Source organism: Spodoptera frugiperda, unplaced genomic scaffold (assembly GCF_023101765.2).
Source record: "Spodoptera frugiperda isolate SF20-4 unplaced genomic scaffold, AGI-APGP_CSIRO_Sfru_2.0 tig00001378_1, whole genome shotgun sequence".
Lineage (NCBI taxonomy): Eukaryota > Metazoa > Arthropoda > Insecta > Lepidoptera > Noctuidae > Spodoptera > Spodoptera frugiperda.
Window position 1 is genome coordinate 53818 of NW_026095731.1, and position 16572 is coordinate 70389.

General features: G+C 36.2%; 1 protein-coding gene across 1 annotated transcript in view; it reads left to right on the plus strand.

Moving 5' to 3' along the window:
• The window catches only part of LOC118261891 (uncharacterized), a gene marked incomplete at its 3' end in the record, with an annotated part of 47960 nt that overhangs the window by 15818 nt on the left and 15570 nt on the right, over nt 1-16572 (plus strand). Inside the window, 3 exon segments of the mRNA XM_050707672.1 lie at nt 1606-1857; nt 8378-8586; nt 10332-10467. Of these exon segments, the coding sequence (XP_050563629.1) occupies nt 1782-1857; nt 8378-8586; nt 10332-10467 (421 nt within the window).

Genomic DNA, 16572 nt, shown 5'->3' on the forward strand with positions numbered 1-16572 from the left:
TCGTGAGCGGTGTTAAAGCTAAAATAAAAGATGAAACACGAGAGTCATGCAACTAAAATACACACTTGTCTGAGATATATTTAACTACTTTACACACTTTACACAAGTTTGAAACGTTACCAACCTGGATCCCATAAACAACGGGGCGGAGTGGAGCGCCGGTAACGTGGCAATTAGTTAGACAGCTTGCCAAACAAGCCCGGGCTAGCAGCCTGCCGCTTGGATGTTTGCCTGCATCTCACACGCTCCCCGCAACCTATGAATCTAGGTGACTCGAATTGCACCCGTTTATAACTTCCCCTCCATTTAATATTATGTAAAGATAGAACAAAACGCTTTTTAAGAAGTTCACAGAAAGTTCTATCAAGATTGTTGGTAGGCAAGGGCCCTAGTTTCGAAGTTGGCTTTCATCTTCACATAATAATTGTAGCCTTCATACAATAAACATATCACAGAATCTTAGTGTAACATTCCTAAATAATACCCATATAAGTAAGTAGCTCTCACAAATTATTGGAGTCACGTGAATAATATATGAAGCATAATTAGAGTACTGGTATCTGCTATGTAGAGTAGAACAGTTACGTAATAATAATTGTATTCTAAATCCAGAATTTCTCTCAAACTTCAGCCAGAGAGCTTGGTAGACGTCAAATCTTGCATCTTACAATGTCGACTGTTTACATATTCAAATAAATGATAGGTACTCGTACATGTTTTCACATTTTAATTTATTCGAATGTCGTGAGTAGGTACCTTATCCTTTTTTGAGAGAGCAACCTCATTTTCATTTCACTTCAAATCATCTGAATGTCAAAGCCAACCATCTAAATTGTTGATCGACCAAAATCCAAGTATGTTGCTGGGTCTTTTTATTAAATTACATGTGGAATTGAAAACGAAAAAGAAAATATATTATGAGGGGAATAGATTAGGCATTTGGCGGCGCGCGAGCGAGTGCGGGCGGGCGCTGCCTCGCCGCCGCCGCCGCCGACGACGGGCGACGGGCGCACGCGGGCCGACCATTTATTGAAAGTCGGAGGGCAGCGCGTGAACCCATTAGTCCTCTACACGCCTGAAAAAGTGTCGCTTTCGCTGAAACATTGCGCCGGGGCGCGCTATTCAATTGGCGAATGTATTTTATTTCGAGCCAATCGATCTCTAGACAACAAAACGCATACCGTGAATGGAGTGTCTCGCGAGGCGATAAATCACCGTCGTCTTCGATACGTTTAATGAAAAGATCTTTCTGCTATCGCCCTGTTTTATTACTATTGAACGGCACTTTGTTCGTTTCTTAAGACATAAACGTACATATTATAGCGCCTGTAAGAGTGCCGATTCCGAGTCGTTGCAACTGTGAAACTTTTGCGTCGAACACACTGTTTGATTTGTAGCTGTGTCTTTTGTTTGAGTTCTAAAGAAAATATAGTTCAGATGTTGTAAAAAATCGTGACCCTAACTGACGTGGCAACCAATACTAAACTTTGATATGAGCAGATATCTTCTTTCTAGTCATCTCAACTGGAAATTCGTTATATTGTACCTAGATAATATAAGAAATTTTCTCTGTAATAAGTTCAAAAGAACATTATTTTGTTTCAGGACATTACATGGTAACTTGAAAGGATGAGCACTAGCTTAGTAACTACGGTTACTACGTTTCGTAGGTAACTCAATTAGCTTGTGACATCGAGAAGAGTACAATATTGGGACGTCAGTTCTAAAATGAAGGAGAATAAAGGGAAGACGCGCGAGAGCCATCGGGAGCCGGTGGTGACATGACGTGTGGGCGCGCCGCTCACTGCGACACCATGGCTGCACAGCTCACCGCCATCATACTGTGGCTCGGAGGAAGTGAGTATCAACCCTAGCGTTATTGTGCATAATAAGGTTAGTAGAACACATTCACATCCGCCCCTACGCATAAGTGGCCGCTACTCATTATACCATAAAATATGAGAGCAACGACACGTCCCTGTATATCGTAAAAGATATTTGGATCACGCTATTTCCACAAATACATTTGCTCCATAGCTTCGTCTATATTAAGTAAATTAAGGCATTCTTTGAAAACACGTTGACAGGATTAAATCCAAAAATTTCCCGAAACAATTTAATCTTGGTTATCGGTCCCAGAGTTTAAAATATTTAACTTTATAATTGAATCAGACAGACTTTTAACGAATTCTCGGGAAGTTTGCCGAGAATTTTAATTCACAATACGCGAAATGTTTACATGTCTTTATTTAAATCCACGTCAGTCACCAGCTTCTCACACTTAGAGATAATATCGCGAAGAGAGCGAGCATTTAATAATGAATTCTGAACGCGTGTATTGCAGTGAGGACGTGGATTGCGCCTCCCGCCACTAGATATGAAGCAAGCGTAATATGAATCGGATAATACGATTAAATACTTGGCTTATGTCGTCAGTATTGTGTAGTCCTTGCTTATGTTATGTGATGTCGTTTTGTTGGGATGTAATCAAAAGGATTACTTTTGTCTTTTTCGCAAGTAAAATGGTGTCAGTACGGAGTCTGAACTGAATTTGGCAGGACTATTTTAAGTGGAGCTAACTCCGAACGGGAACTGATATCGATTGATGTTTGTTGATTATTCTTCCAACCGGCCTATCAGAAAATCATTGGGAGAGGTCTATGTTCAGCAGTGGATGTCTTGTGGCTGATATGATGTTGTTGATGATTATTATTTTTGGATAGTCGAATCGTAAATCTATACATATAACAACATCAATGACTCCTTAATTTTATAGCAAACCTTCAGTTGAACCAAAACTAAGATCTTTCGATTCACAGTCGTGCACATAGTATCCACGAGGAAATAGGAACTTATAACTTAATGTGTTCTCTGACCAAGTTTTGATTACGGCGACCAGTGTTATAAGATTAGTTAACCGTTGAGATATTATACGATTTACTATCTATACTATCCAACGTTTTGTTAATTGAATCACACTGTATTTTGATGTTGCATTCCTTAAAGATTAGAGTTGTGCTGTTTTCTAAAGAAATGTATGAAGTATTGTGATTACTAGATAATATAATTTCCTATTTGAATCTCAATAGTGGTCAGGGCTGAAGAAAAAGCGTTTATAATTATTATCAATGTTGTAGAGTCATGCTTCGGCACGAATGAGCTGGCCCGGATGTAGTTATACCACGGCCTCACAGAAAACCGACGTGAAACAATGCTTGCATTGTCTTTCGCCATGTGAATGAGTTTATCGAAGACCCAATTACCGCTCCTCCCCAATCTCCCTAATCTCTGAATCCCCAACAATCCCCAGATTCCTAAGTTTCAAAAGATCGGCAACGTATTTGAAACGCCTCTGGTGTTTTGGTTGTCCATGTTCGGCGCCGATTGCCTACGATCAGGTGATACGTCTGCTCTTTTAAGGTTTATCCCATAAAACACAGGTTAAAAAAATAAAGTATAACTAAACCCGATAGCGAGTTCATTTCTATTGAACTCGACATTTGAGCTGTCACTTTTACTAAGAGAGATTTGTAAAATAACTGGAAAGTAAACAGTGGAATTGAAAAACGTGTTTCCGAGATAATACTCGTACATTTCGCAAAAACTATTTCCTTGTCTAGTGAAAAGAATATCCTTACTCCAGGAAGAGATTGTATCTCTGCGTGTTGCGGTTATTTATACAACAGTTGTATGTTAAAGTACAATTTTATTGTTGGATACAATTACAACAATTACTGCGTACATAACAGTGCGGGTAACATAGCCATCTTTATACAATTTAAGGTATTGTACAATTGTACACAATTCACAGTAATTCCTCCAATAAGCCATTGTCACGGCGGTCGTTTGACCTTGACAATACCCACTTTTCTTTTAGCGCCGCTTTTATTACTCAAGCCATTCTTTGGACTTATGAATTTCCTTGTCGTAAATATTATCGCTATTGCCAATACTTTTCCCTTGCTTCCTTTTATTCTCCCTTTATCCTTTACTGGGATAGTAATCTAATTAAAACCGGACTTTTTGTTTCCATGTTCAATTTCGCTAGTCGAGATGTTCGCATTAGATATGCAAAATATGATAAAAGTAAATTCATTCATTTCCTTCAATATTTCCGCATTCATCACAGTGAGTATATATGCGTTCCGTAAAATCTTTCATCTCCTAACATGGAATAACTGTATTGGGTGATGAATTATTAAAATCACTCCGATACAATCGAGTTTCGAATCCAATCCCTTAAGTAAAGCTGATTATCGGGATTCTCCCAAGACCGGACGATCCTCGAAAAATTCTTGAAAGTGCCAATCTCTCTGGGTTTAGAAGTTGGGTAAAATTATTGGTTCGGAACACGCAGTATTCATTTATTATGTTTATAGCGAAGAGAAGCGAGCGGGCCCGCCGGACGACACTAGCGCGTCACTAACGTATCTAACTTTCCTAAACTTTTAGTGAATTATTCACCTCCTTGACATTTATGGCCAACTAAGAGAAATGTATTTGGAAATTAAGTAACCAGATTACGACATGGGCATTGTTGATGAGACGGGAAGTTCCGCCACATAAACCTATTTTTTTGGATTAAATTTATGTAGATAGGGTTGGAATAAGAACTTTATAACTTCACCGCCAACACTTTATTATCATCACAATGAATTTGTTTATTCATGGCTATTGTAAAGAAAATAGGGCGAGTGCTTTTACAAAGAGTCTCCTCTTTATTTTACTTACATGTAGAGTAAAAATAGAGAGACGTTTGTCTAAACAAAACAGGGCGGCGACTGGCGACGCCGCTTTATTGTTTTGGTGTTGATGCATAATGCGGGCTTATACCAACATAAACCTTTATACACATGAAAACAATTAAATAAGTATGTAGATATGTTAGTAAATTAAAATGTATGATATTAATATACTTTATGCGTTTAAAGATACAACAATGCTTAAAAATTATCATAGATTAAACATTCGTATTTTGTTAAAATAAATTACGAGAATTTTTTGAACAAATAATCGACATTTATTGAATGGCATCGAATACTCTAAAATTATATATTCTGTAAAGTTTGAACACTGAGTCCGCGAGGATACTTATCATATTTTTTATTGAATAGGTATCTTTTTTTTTTGAGGGGGGACATCCCATATGGCTTCTCCCGCCTTGGGTGAGGCTGGAGTGTTAAACAACATTAATTTCAAACGGCTCTTACTGACTAAAAGCCACCCCGTTCCTTCTTCTAATACGTTGTCCGCAGCTCCGGATCGGGCATCAGCCCTACTGGGCCCCATTTGTGGTGGTCTGGCTCATTGAGGCGCACACGGAACGCGACACGCCGTACTCACGGGTCTGGTTCTGGTTGGGTGGCCAGCTACCCTTGCTCGTCGACCGCAGACCTGCACTTACGGTAGCCAGAGATCGTCACACGATACACGACACGCCCAGAGTGTCTTCTGCGGCGGCTGGGGCGGGAGGAGGATCGTTCCCTCACGAGCTCCGCCTCCTCCTTAGCTAGCATGACTGCTTCGTAGAAGGAGGACACGGCGTCCCATTCCCCCTCGCTCAGCACCATGGCCTGAACCAGAGCCGGACGCGAGAAGTCACCGTCGCTGATCACATCCCTAAGGACACGGCGGTGCTCAGCCCATGCAGGGCACACCGCTAGTATGTGCTCCACCGTGTCCGACAATAACGACACCCAGGCGTTTCCTCCCGCCGAATCCGAAACAGGTACCTACCGAAGCTTCCGTGTTCGGTAAGCACCTGCGTCAGGCGGTAGGTGGGGACGCCGTGGCGCCTCTCTAGCCACTCCTCAAAGAGGGGACTTACCGCTGCTTTAACAGCGAGCCTAATTAAATAAGTATCTTGCATCTAAGATAACATAACTGGTGGACAGTGAGTGTACTAAATATTTATTTACAAATGTCATATTAAAAGTTCGTTGAGTTTAAGTTCAAATTATTTCAAAATATAAGCAACTCATACAAAACAAATATAAATAAATAAACATACGACATTATTAAAAATTCAAAACATTAATTTCAAACGGTCTCCGTAAAAATATTTCAATATTTACCTCGCTCCACGTACGCGCAAATACTTATTTTAGATTTGTGAACAAACAAGCACAGTTTAACACACTCCAGTAAATCGAAAATTAAGCCCTTGTTTACCACAAAAACGTACGGGAACCAAACACTTAAACATACATTTTATTCTTATTTAAACAGAGGGCAACGTTGAAATAAATTCGTTTCAAATAAATATTAAACTCGCACCGAGATGAAATATTATGATGTGGCTGCTACCGTAAATTGAATTTGGTTACATTGTAATGAGTTCATGTCGACGGGAATTGTGTATTCGCTTGATCTTGAATTCGATCACGTAGCGTTCACTTGATTTATGTATTCCGACCACCTTTACTATAGCTGAAGGCCAAGATTTGATTACTTACGTCGAGCTGAAATTCTGCTCAGCGAACCGCTAACGGATCGACCGCAAACTTACCTACTTATAAGAAACAGGGACCGTGGAAATAAAATTGCTTTAAGGTGCACGTTTCACAAATAAATGGTTCCTTTCGTGCTGCAATTAATGACGTCGAGAAGGGTGAAATAAGGCTAGCTTCAAGCCTTTTTCTCAGCGCCTCTGTGTTTCCCACGTACTTCTTGAAATTAGTTTACTTTTGTAAAATACGAGTGTGTACAATGAACAAAATGTTATACGGAACCATTCATGGTAGGATTTGTAATAAACGTTTTATTGAAATTGACGATATAACAATAATTGCTGATCATCCTACCATAACGTGTAGTGATGCTATTAATAAAATGATGTGCATGCCAATATTGGCGTGCGTGATTTCATCTGTTGAAGCTGCGGTTTAATAAAAAATACTTATTGAATTTGGAATGATAAATAATAAATATGCAACAATTTTCAAAAAACAATAATACACGTCGAAAACATTGTCCTCATTCCCAGTGGATAACACAATATTGTCATTGAAAATGTTATCAAAGCTGACCACACGATTCATCCCGCATCTAACCGTCCCCTTACAGCTTTATCGGAGACTATGTTGGGGACTACACACTGATACCGCGCAGTATTATCGCTGGACGAAATACACGTGTGATCGTTATCCTACGTCAAACTGCGGTGGCTTTGATCGTTAAACTGCGACCTCTATAAGCTTGAGAGGTAAAAATAGTGGGGCGATGCATGACACGGTCGTTTAGATAGTATTTATCGATACTTAAGTAGCGTGCTACTTTCTCAAATGTTGGTCTTAAACGGCGGTTTAGGTATTAAAATAATACTGTTGAGTTTAATATTGTTTGGATTTACTGAGGTTTTAAATGCATGCCATTTAAAACCTCATGGTTGGCATGGCATGGTTAACTTTACTGAAAACGTAAACATATTTTAAATCATATTTTATATTATAAAACAATGTCATCCAATCCAATGTAAGTTTATGTGAATTGAAAAATAATAAATAGAAAAATCATAAGAAAAAGCTTATATATATTTTTCCAATTACATTTATAACAACAAAAACTACGCAAGTATATACAAAATGTTGTACTACATAATTTTCAGATAAACAAACCTATTTTATGTGACCACACACTTGTTAGTAGAACAAGTTTAATTAATAGCATTTGTTCCACAGATAAATCAATGAATGTATAAACAAAAGATAATTTGAATAACAATAGGATATTTGGTATCACATCGACCAAACTTCCAATCCTAATCGCGGTAATTGCATTATTGTTAGGCGCTCCTGGGAAATCCAGTTGGGTTATAAATTATGTCCTCGTTACTAAGACAAATATTTGAACATGTTCAATTAATTAGGCTTTATAAGAATATTAGGGAGATGTGATATGGAAATTTCATAATAGTTCTTTAATATTCTATGGAAAATACGTATTTGTACCTGTATAATTATTGAAATATTTACTCACAAGGAAATACCAAAAACACTGTTTTAATTTCCTTATTTGCTTATTAGGTAAAATTAAATATATAAAAAGGTTGTAATAATGTTCGGGTATATTGGTATTATTGGTATTATGTTTAAAGTATTAATTTAGTTATTTTATATACATACTATAAATTCACATGTTATCTTTAAAATATAATTTAAATAAGTTATTGATGAAGTTTTTAGACTACATGCCAACCATAATATACCAATATAATTATATAAAAAGGTTGAATTATTTTTTATACACTATCAAAATACACATCTTGTCGTTATTTAGAATATTATTAAAATAAGTTATTAATATAGTTTCCAGATTATATAACTACCATAACATATCTGTATAATCTTATCCATTAATACTGATATTTGATGAACAGGCGTGTTAGGTCTTCGCGACATCCAGCTGAGCGTGCCAGAGGCGGTGGGCGTGGGCTCGAGTGCAACGCTGGGCTGCCGGTGGGCGCTGGACGTCGGCGAGACGCTGTACACCGTGAAGTGGTACCACGGAGCCCAGGAGTTCTTCCGCTTCGTACCCAAGGAGCTGCCTAACACGAGGGTCTTTTCACAAACCGGCATCAGTGTTGATGTAAGTTGAAATCTCTTTTACTCTTACGAATTAAGTTTAGTGATATTTGGGTCGATACAACAATGAGATACTTGTCAGGTAAAATTTCAATATTAGCCAATTCATCTATAAAGGATGATGTTGTGACAATAGGCTTACAATTTTAAACGACGAATGAATCAAACAGTGAACGCTATGCTCAGCGTATCGGCCGAATAGAAGACCCGACTTTATTCCTAATATCCCCGAATTGGATGAATGCAAATTGAATTTAATTAATCAATCACATTGCCTGGATCAAGTCAAATTACAGCTCAAACGGATTACTAAATCGGACAAAGAGAAGAAGATTAAAGACACTGCTTTGTGCGATGACAAAATGCTCAGTCTAACAGTTAAATGCAGCTTACTTAGAATAAATTACGGACGTATAATCCAGTTAAAACAGTCACGAGATATAAAACGGTTACTTAAACGCATACTTACCTTTAAATTAAATCTATAAAGCAGGAACAAGGAAGACAATAACTCTTACTTACGGGGAAACTATAAACAACGTCATAACTGTGATTATATATGGGTCAATGGCTCTGCGACATCTTGCTAGTTCGTTAAACTGCTTCGTAAAGAGGGTTGAAAAAATCACTTAAGAATCTCGTAGAGCGGCCGCCACGTTAAACCTTTAGCGGCTGGCACGTCGCCATATCCGAACTATAACATTGTGCCAAAATAATACATTAAAAACCCTTTCACAGAATAATGTATACTTGGAGTTTGCATCAAGTTTCCATCGGGTATACGTCTTAACACTTGCGGCTCTGAACGCCACGCAGCCCTTCAAAATCGGGTCAGACGACTCTTAAGCGTGGGACGGGCATGATTTAGTTCGGCGGTTTCTCAAAGTGGACTTTCAGAAAGATGGATCGAAGCTTTTAGCTCTATTTGAGTTACTAGCAGCTGCGTACGGCAAAGTGCACACAACTCTTTGTAATACCATTACGCTGAATCACGTATAAATTACGCATGAGCACATTCCGGCGAACGCCACCTGAAATCAATGATACATTGCCTCGACCAAACTTTACCGTACGAACCGATCCTGTTCAGGAGGACCACACTGCGGACGCGTTAGGGTGTACTTTGCTAGCACTGTTTATGAACATAAAATATTATGCGGTCTCTATAATCCTTATCATAAAAGATGGCTTCAGTGTAAAAGCACACCTGCTTACGTATTAATGTAGGTTCCCGTATGTCCTTTGTTTAATCTTTATTACATTATTTCCAAGTTTATCAGTGTATTTATTTCAAAAACAAGAGAAGACTAATAAGATTCCACCGAAGAGTTTGCGCTTGTTTAAAAGCTTGCTAAAATAAGGAAATCGAAGTCCTGAAACTTTGTTAAGAGAGTGAAGTATCACAGGTTTATAAAACATTTTCCGCGACACAACACCCTCATCGTGAGCTTATTTGAAAACATCATATTCGTATCAGAGAGTGCTCACCTTTATTTTACCATATTCTTACGTCAGCGCTTAAAAAGAGCGAAAACAGATTTTTGAATAATTATATTATGTCAGCACAAGAATTTACTGAATTTGTAACGATAGAGTTATTATTATTATTTTATCAACGTATAAAATTCGGTTTGTGAACGAATTTATAAAAAGAGACTGTTTTTAACTTAAACAAAATGCCATTAATTGTGTTTTGAGAGGCTTGTAAAGTGAGTTTATTATTAAAATATTCTCTTTTATCTGGTTCAGGTGTCACGATCAGGCGCGCAGCAGGTGGTGTTGCGGGGCGTGTCGCGGGGCCTCAGCGGCCGCTACCGCTGCGAGGTGTCCGCCGACGCGCCCTTCTTTCACACCGTCTACAAGAGCGCAAACATGAGAGTTGTTGGTAAGCAAACATTTGTTATCTCCTCTATTGTGGACATAGGATATCACATACTGTTTTCTCCTGATTAACCTGGTATTCTATAAACGTAGCAAGTCTTGTGTTTGCTACGAACGCGTAGCAAGTGCTGCAGTAGCTACGCCGTAGCCACGCCGTGTAATAACTACAATGCGTTTAATATTTCAGCGAACTTATAATAATAACTTGTAAAATAAAATGATCTACCTGTAAATGCTTCAGTGGATCGGTTACCGGTTTAGGAAAACAGCTAAAATACAAAGTAAACACGAGTGTACTTTGGGTACAGCATGTAATCTAAACATAACGCAGGTAGGTGTAACGGGAAAGGGTGAGTAAAATATCGTAAAATTCAGGTAAATCTTTCAATTTAACGAGGGTTTCGATAAATATTTCTTACTTATGTGCTCAAATTCTAATTGGGTAAATTTGGGCCTACATCACCCGACATATCGACACCAGCAATTTATACTGCGCTAACTCAAAAAGCGTACTTTACAGTAGAGGCGTTTAAAGGGAAAAACGTGATAACTTTTACATTAATTAAGATACTTTTTTGAAATTTGGTATGCTTAATATTTAATTTATTCATTGTAATATCTCATATTTATATTTCCTTAATTATTTCTATTTTTTGATTTAGCGCAAGTTAGCCGTATATAAACGTAATTCATCAAAAAAAATTACATCTTATACACGTCTAACTTATGTTAGCGTAGTGTAGTACGGGACGTCGTAGTGCATGATCAATCATCTGATGCATATTTCAATATTAGAATAAAGAACAAGTACTTACTTACAAAAAGAATAGTCAACGTACCATTAATAAACTAATTAATACGTTAACACATAAGTATTTACTATGTAAAGGTCGCTAAGTCGTTCATTTTACAAACGAACAAGTATACACACGAACGCACAAAACTACGCTAACTATGAGTTAGTGCAGTGTTGCACGGACTTTGACCAAAGTGATCCTCGCGCACACTCCGCTAATAATAGTTGGCGTAATATAAATCGAGTGATTTCAAAAAGTACCTTTACTTAGCGTTTTATAAGATTTGTAACTTTCTTATTTTTGCATATTTCATCTCAATTTTTTATGACGTATGTAAACACACATTTTAAGCAACTTGGCATAAAAAAGTTTTTTCCAAATTTCGAGTTAGCGTAGTATAAATTGCTGGTGTCGATATGCGTAGGCTTTAGTATGATTACTAGAGTTTACATTTCACAACGTCACGCCTGTTAATCCTCAAAGGGATGGGTGACCCATTTTTATATATTATAAAAAATAACAAATACAATTTTAAACTCTAAACTAATCTAAAAATCTATACAATATTTGGCGCTACCACTAAAAGTAGGCTCGCTTATTTTATTCGCATTTAACTGTCGCTATACCCGGATATAGAGTACAATATTTAAATCAATTCATAGTTGAAGACGACCCTATCTTTTTAAGTACCCTCCAACATGATTGGGTAGCCAGAAAAGTAGCCCGACTACTGTTTATTTGAAGAGCCTTTTTGATAAAGAATTGAAGCAGGAAATACTTAAAAAGAAATCATAAAGCAAATGTTTCGAAGTAGAACTAATCCGTTTGATTATATTTAAACAAAAAAAAAATGTCGTGGTGGCCCGGAGGTTTAAGACGCTCGCTTCTCATGCATGAGGTCGCGGATTCGAAACCTACCCACGGCAAAGTACCATTGTGACTTTTTCCGAGTTATATAATATACTTTCTAAGATGATAGAATACCAATGACCAAACGGCGAAGGAAAGTATCGTGAGGAAACCTGGGCTTATAATTTCTGATTATAATGATTGATTCTCTGAATAGATTCTCTATACGAGAAGAAGCCTTTGGTCAACAGTGGCCACTTATAGGCTGATATTTGTACATATTCGGTCAATTTATTTTAGTCATAGTCACATTCAAATTAGAATGAAAAGCTTTTGACAGAGTATTTTAAATTGAGTTTGCAGTCAGTGTTGTGGCTATATATAATTAAATTTATTACAACCACCGCATACACGAATATTCTCTGGAAACCGGTGATTGAATGTGCACAACATTTTATTGAAAAATTGAAACCAGACCTGAGCTGTACTCGAACATTCAATTTTTTAAAACTAATTCATAATAGTTTTTACACTTTTGAATCAATTTAAATCCGATACTAAAATTAAATATAAAACATTAACTATGGTTAAAAATACACAATACTTTTCCCAGGAAATCGAATGTGAAACTACATACATACATTGACGGCAGTTATTGCCTATATTGTGACGTAGTCCGGTCAAAATAGACATTGAAGGTTACATTAATTCGCACCTTCCTAAAAATTGGCATGATTGTTGGGAACCCTATTATACACAATTTGTCAATTATCCACATCAATCCGGAGTGTGGAAAAAAAATATTCAAGGTCAAATGTTGCAAAAATCTGTTTTTTGAGATTTTCAGTTAAACGGTAAGTTTTATAATAAAAATAGGTGAGACAAAAAGATTCATCATGCAATTATCTATAAAAATTGTTTCTACACATTTTTCCTAAGAATCACCATTTCGAAAATACAGCGATGCAAAATGTTACCCCTATTTTTGATGCTAACTTGACCGGACTAGACGGTTAAAGAGAATCTTCAAGTATATTCGCATACTTCTTTCGTTTCTTCTCTATATTCGTCGATTGAGGATGTTATTAAGGAAGTTTAATTAAAATAAATATCGATCGTCTCTACTACTACCTCTCATTACTCAATACCTACTTAATTTAAATAGTACGAGTCAAGAAAGCCATAACCAATTCGTAATTTCCTTGCCCAAACTTGTTTTGACTGGTTCAGATATAAATAAACCAGGCTAATATTGAAATTACTTACGTTCACATTATTTTGGTTTCATTAATTTAAGATTGCTAATAATAAAATTGACGAATTCTACCATAATCTAGTACAAAAATACAGTGACTATTTATAAAAAAAGTAATTTTTAGTAAACCATTTTTTAAAAAACCGACTACAATCTCCTGTTTTTGAAGTTGGTTAATATACTAAAACATGTTCCTATGTATAACAAATACTTTTCTTACTATAATACTTACTATACTGAAATCCGCATCAAAATCAGCTCGGCCAATGGTGAGATAATTGCGATATATCGTGAGACAAATACATACATACATACAAACAGATTACACTGAAAATATTTATTTGAAGTCGGTTAAAAATTGATAAACCCGATAATATATCGTCCAATTCAGGGATTCGCTCGAGCCTCTAGATCCGCAGAGGTTTATCATTATTTTTTCCACAAATAAATTGCTCTTGTACCTGTATTTCATTTCACCAAGAGGAAATTCTAAGAATTGAACCTACGAACTTGGTATTTTATTTAACGTAAAGCCTTGTATAAATAATAAATAATACTGTAAAAGAATATTTGTTTTTTATATAAGAAATTATTTTCAGGTATTATTTAAACATACACGAATTATTTGAACATGATAATATTTTGTGGTTGATTAAGTAATTTACCATCATGGAGTTTATCATATAAATATATAACCATCAGCAAGTGGTCTACTGGTACAGCGTATAGACTTTCCCCAATGATTACCAGATTAGTTGGAAGTAACCTCAAATTAGTTTAAAAGATACACAAGTAGCTACATATTTCGCTGCGGACTACCTAGGGGGCTACCGAGGTCCCGGCTCGAAGAGCAGGAGTAGGAACGGGGTGATTTTAAGTCAGTAAGTTTCTGACGTTCCCTCTTGCTCCACCTTAGGAGAAATCTCATTCTTAGAAATTACATTCTTTCAAATAAAACACATAGGTACCTGTTTTTAGTAGGAACCCGTAAGTTATCCGTAAGTAACTCTTAATTAAGAAGTGGTTTATGGAATTAGCAACTATTCCTAGTAGTTGGTGAAAACGGCCCTAAGACAATTTGATGCTCTTTCGTTATTATTAGGGTTTCTTGTTTCTCGACCTTTATGATTTCCCAGAACAAGAAAACTCTCGACCACTAATTCCCGGGAAATCACGGGTTGTCGAGAAATACGGAAATTTAAAAAAAGTAGTTTAACAATAAAATTAAGATTGCTATACATAAAATTACAATATTAAACAACATATATTAATCATCAACGCTTATTTTAAGTTTAGTTAATATAACTTTTACTATAAAACTTAATTAAGCGAAATAACTTTTAGTAAGATCAGAGGAAGATTCTTCTAATCACAGAAATACAGTTAAAGACGCTGGCAAAAGCTAGCATGCCATTGTGACAAGTTATTGCACTTTTTAAATGGCTCATACTATGCAGTCAACCATCTTGGTTATTCCAAACAACGTCAAAACATGGTAGAGCTTTATACACTGCATAATTTTACTTTGATCATAACTTTTTGAATAGTTGTCCTATAAATCTGTAGTGGATAGTTGTAAAGTTAATTATTCTAGTTTTTCATGTTTAAAAATATCTTTTAGTTTCATAAAATGTATTAAGTAGATATAAGTTTTTAAACTGACATGGCCACTAACAATATCATTGGAACTTAAAAAGGGACATTTACCATGTTTTCAAGTAGACACTCATTGTATTAAATATATGACAAACGTGACTACGTAACCGCAATACCGACTGGACGCCTCCAATCATTTCGATAACAAATACGTATTTACTATGTTTGAAGGTTTTGTACATTAAGGGGGGAGGTTATATACAAAGACAGACAATGTTAAGAAATACGAATCAAAATAAATATCAGAAAAGATGCGAGAAAATGTTACTAAATTTACTACTAGTCACGTTTGGCCTACTCTAGGGGTACAATCTGTATTGCCATCTCGCATGGCAATTCTGGCAAGCACACATAGACACGTTTTAAGTAAAAAAACTTGTTTTGTTTGATAAATCTTCGCGGTTCGCAGTTCGTTGTGATAAAAAATGGTGTAATATAAACCAGTTACTATCTGAATGTTTGTCTTAGTAGCATAATATCTAAAATAGAGAAAAAGCTAGCTGCATACAGAATAAATAATGCTGCCGCCGACAGGTATTGAATATTACAGAGTATCTTACTTCATTTTACACCAGCATAAATAAAGCAAACAATCCCGGCGCGGCTTCGTGCAATCCTAAATCGTAAATCAGAACTATTGTTGGGCAATAAATGCGAGGAATCGAACACAAGGGATATTTGATTAAGGTTTATCTTGGTTAATTTACGGTTATTGAGGAGGCTCGCTGTACTCGAATGTGTATCTGTCTGAAGCTACAAAGATGAATCCCGAAGGCTCGTTACTCTTATATGGCTTTCTAGTTACGGTCAACTGTATTGTGTGAAGTTTTGAATTAGTGTGTTCAACCTTGACAGATGTTAAACAAGAATCTATACGGTATTATAATTTTAGTGAGACATGCTAAATTAATTCTGTCGCGGAATGCTGCTCATGCATGCTCTAGTATGTATTGAAACTAGTCGAGTTGTCAAATAATTATTTATCTACGTGAGTAAGTCGACAAAACATCATAATTAATTAAGAATAACTATGCTTTAAGCCTATATCATAAAGCAAAGTTTTGTACTGAGAATTCCATGGCGAACGACTACTAAAGTCATCACTACTAAGGTCAAATTTAAAAATATATTATACTCTGCTCACAATCAAAACCTAAATTACCAAAAATCTACCTAACGAGACAGTCTAAATAAAAATGTGTCCACAAAAACATTTTTACTACATTCCAAAATATTATTTTTTGTCTCAATTCCTAAAGCCTTGTATTCGAATAAACATTGTGTAGATCTAAAGAAATAAGAAATAGTTGTAATCAAAATATAATTCAATTCTTAGATTGAATAAATAATTCCTTGATTTTTGCTTCTTGTATACATAATCTCAGAATTTTTAGTCAGAATTATACGTACCTTTGATCAGAATACCTTTGATAAAATATTCGAAGGTTGTAGAATTCGTTTTAAATAAATAAAGCTTATCTGTCACCTTAACAAGCTTTGTGGCGTTCATAATAGAGCGGTGCCACAGGCTAAATAAATTTTACGGAAAAAT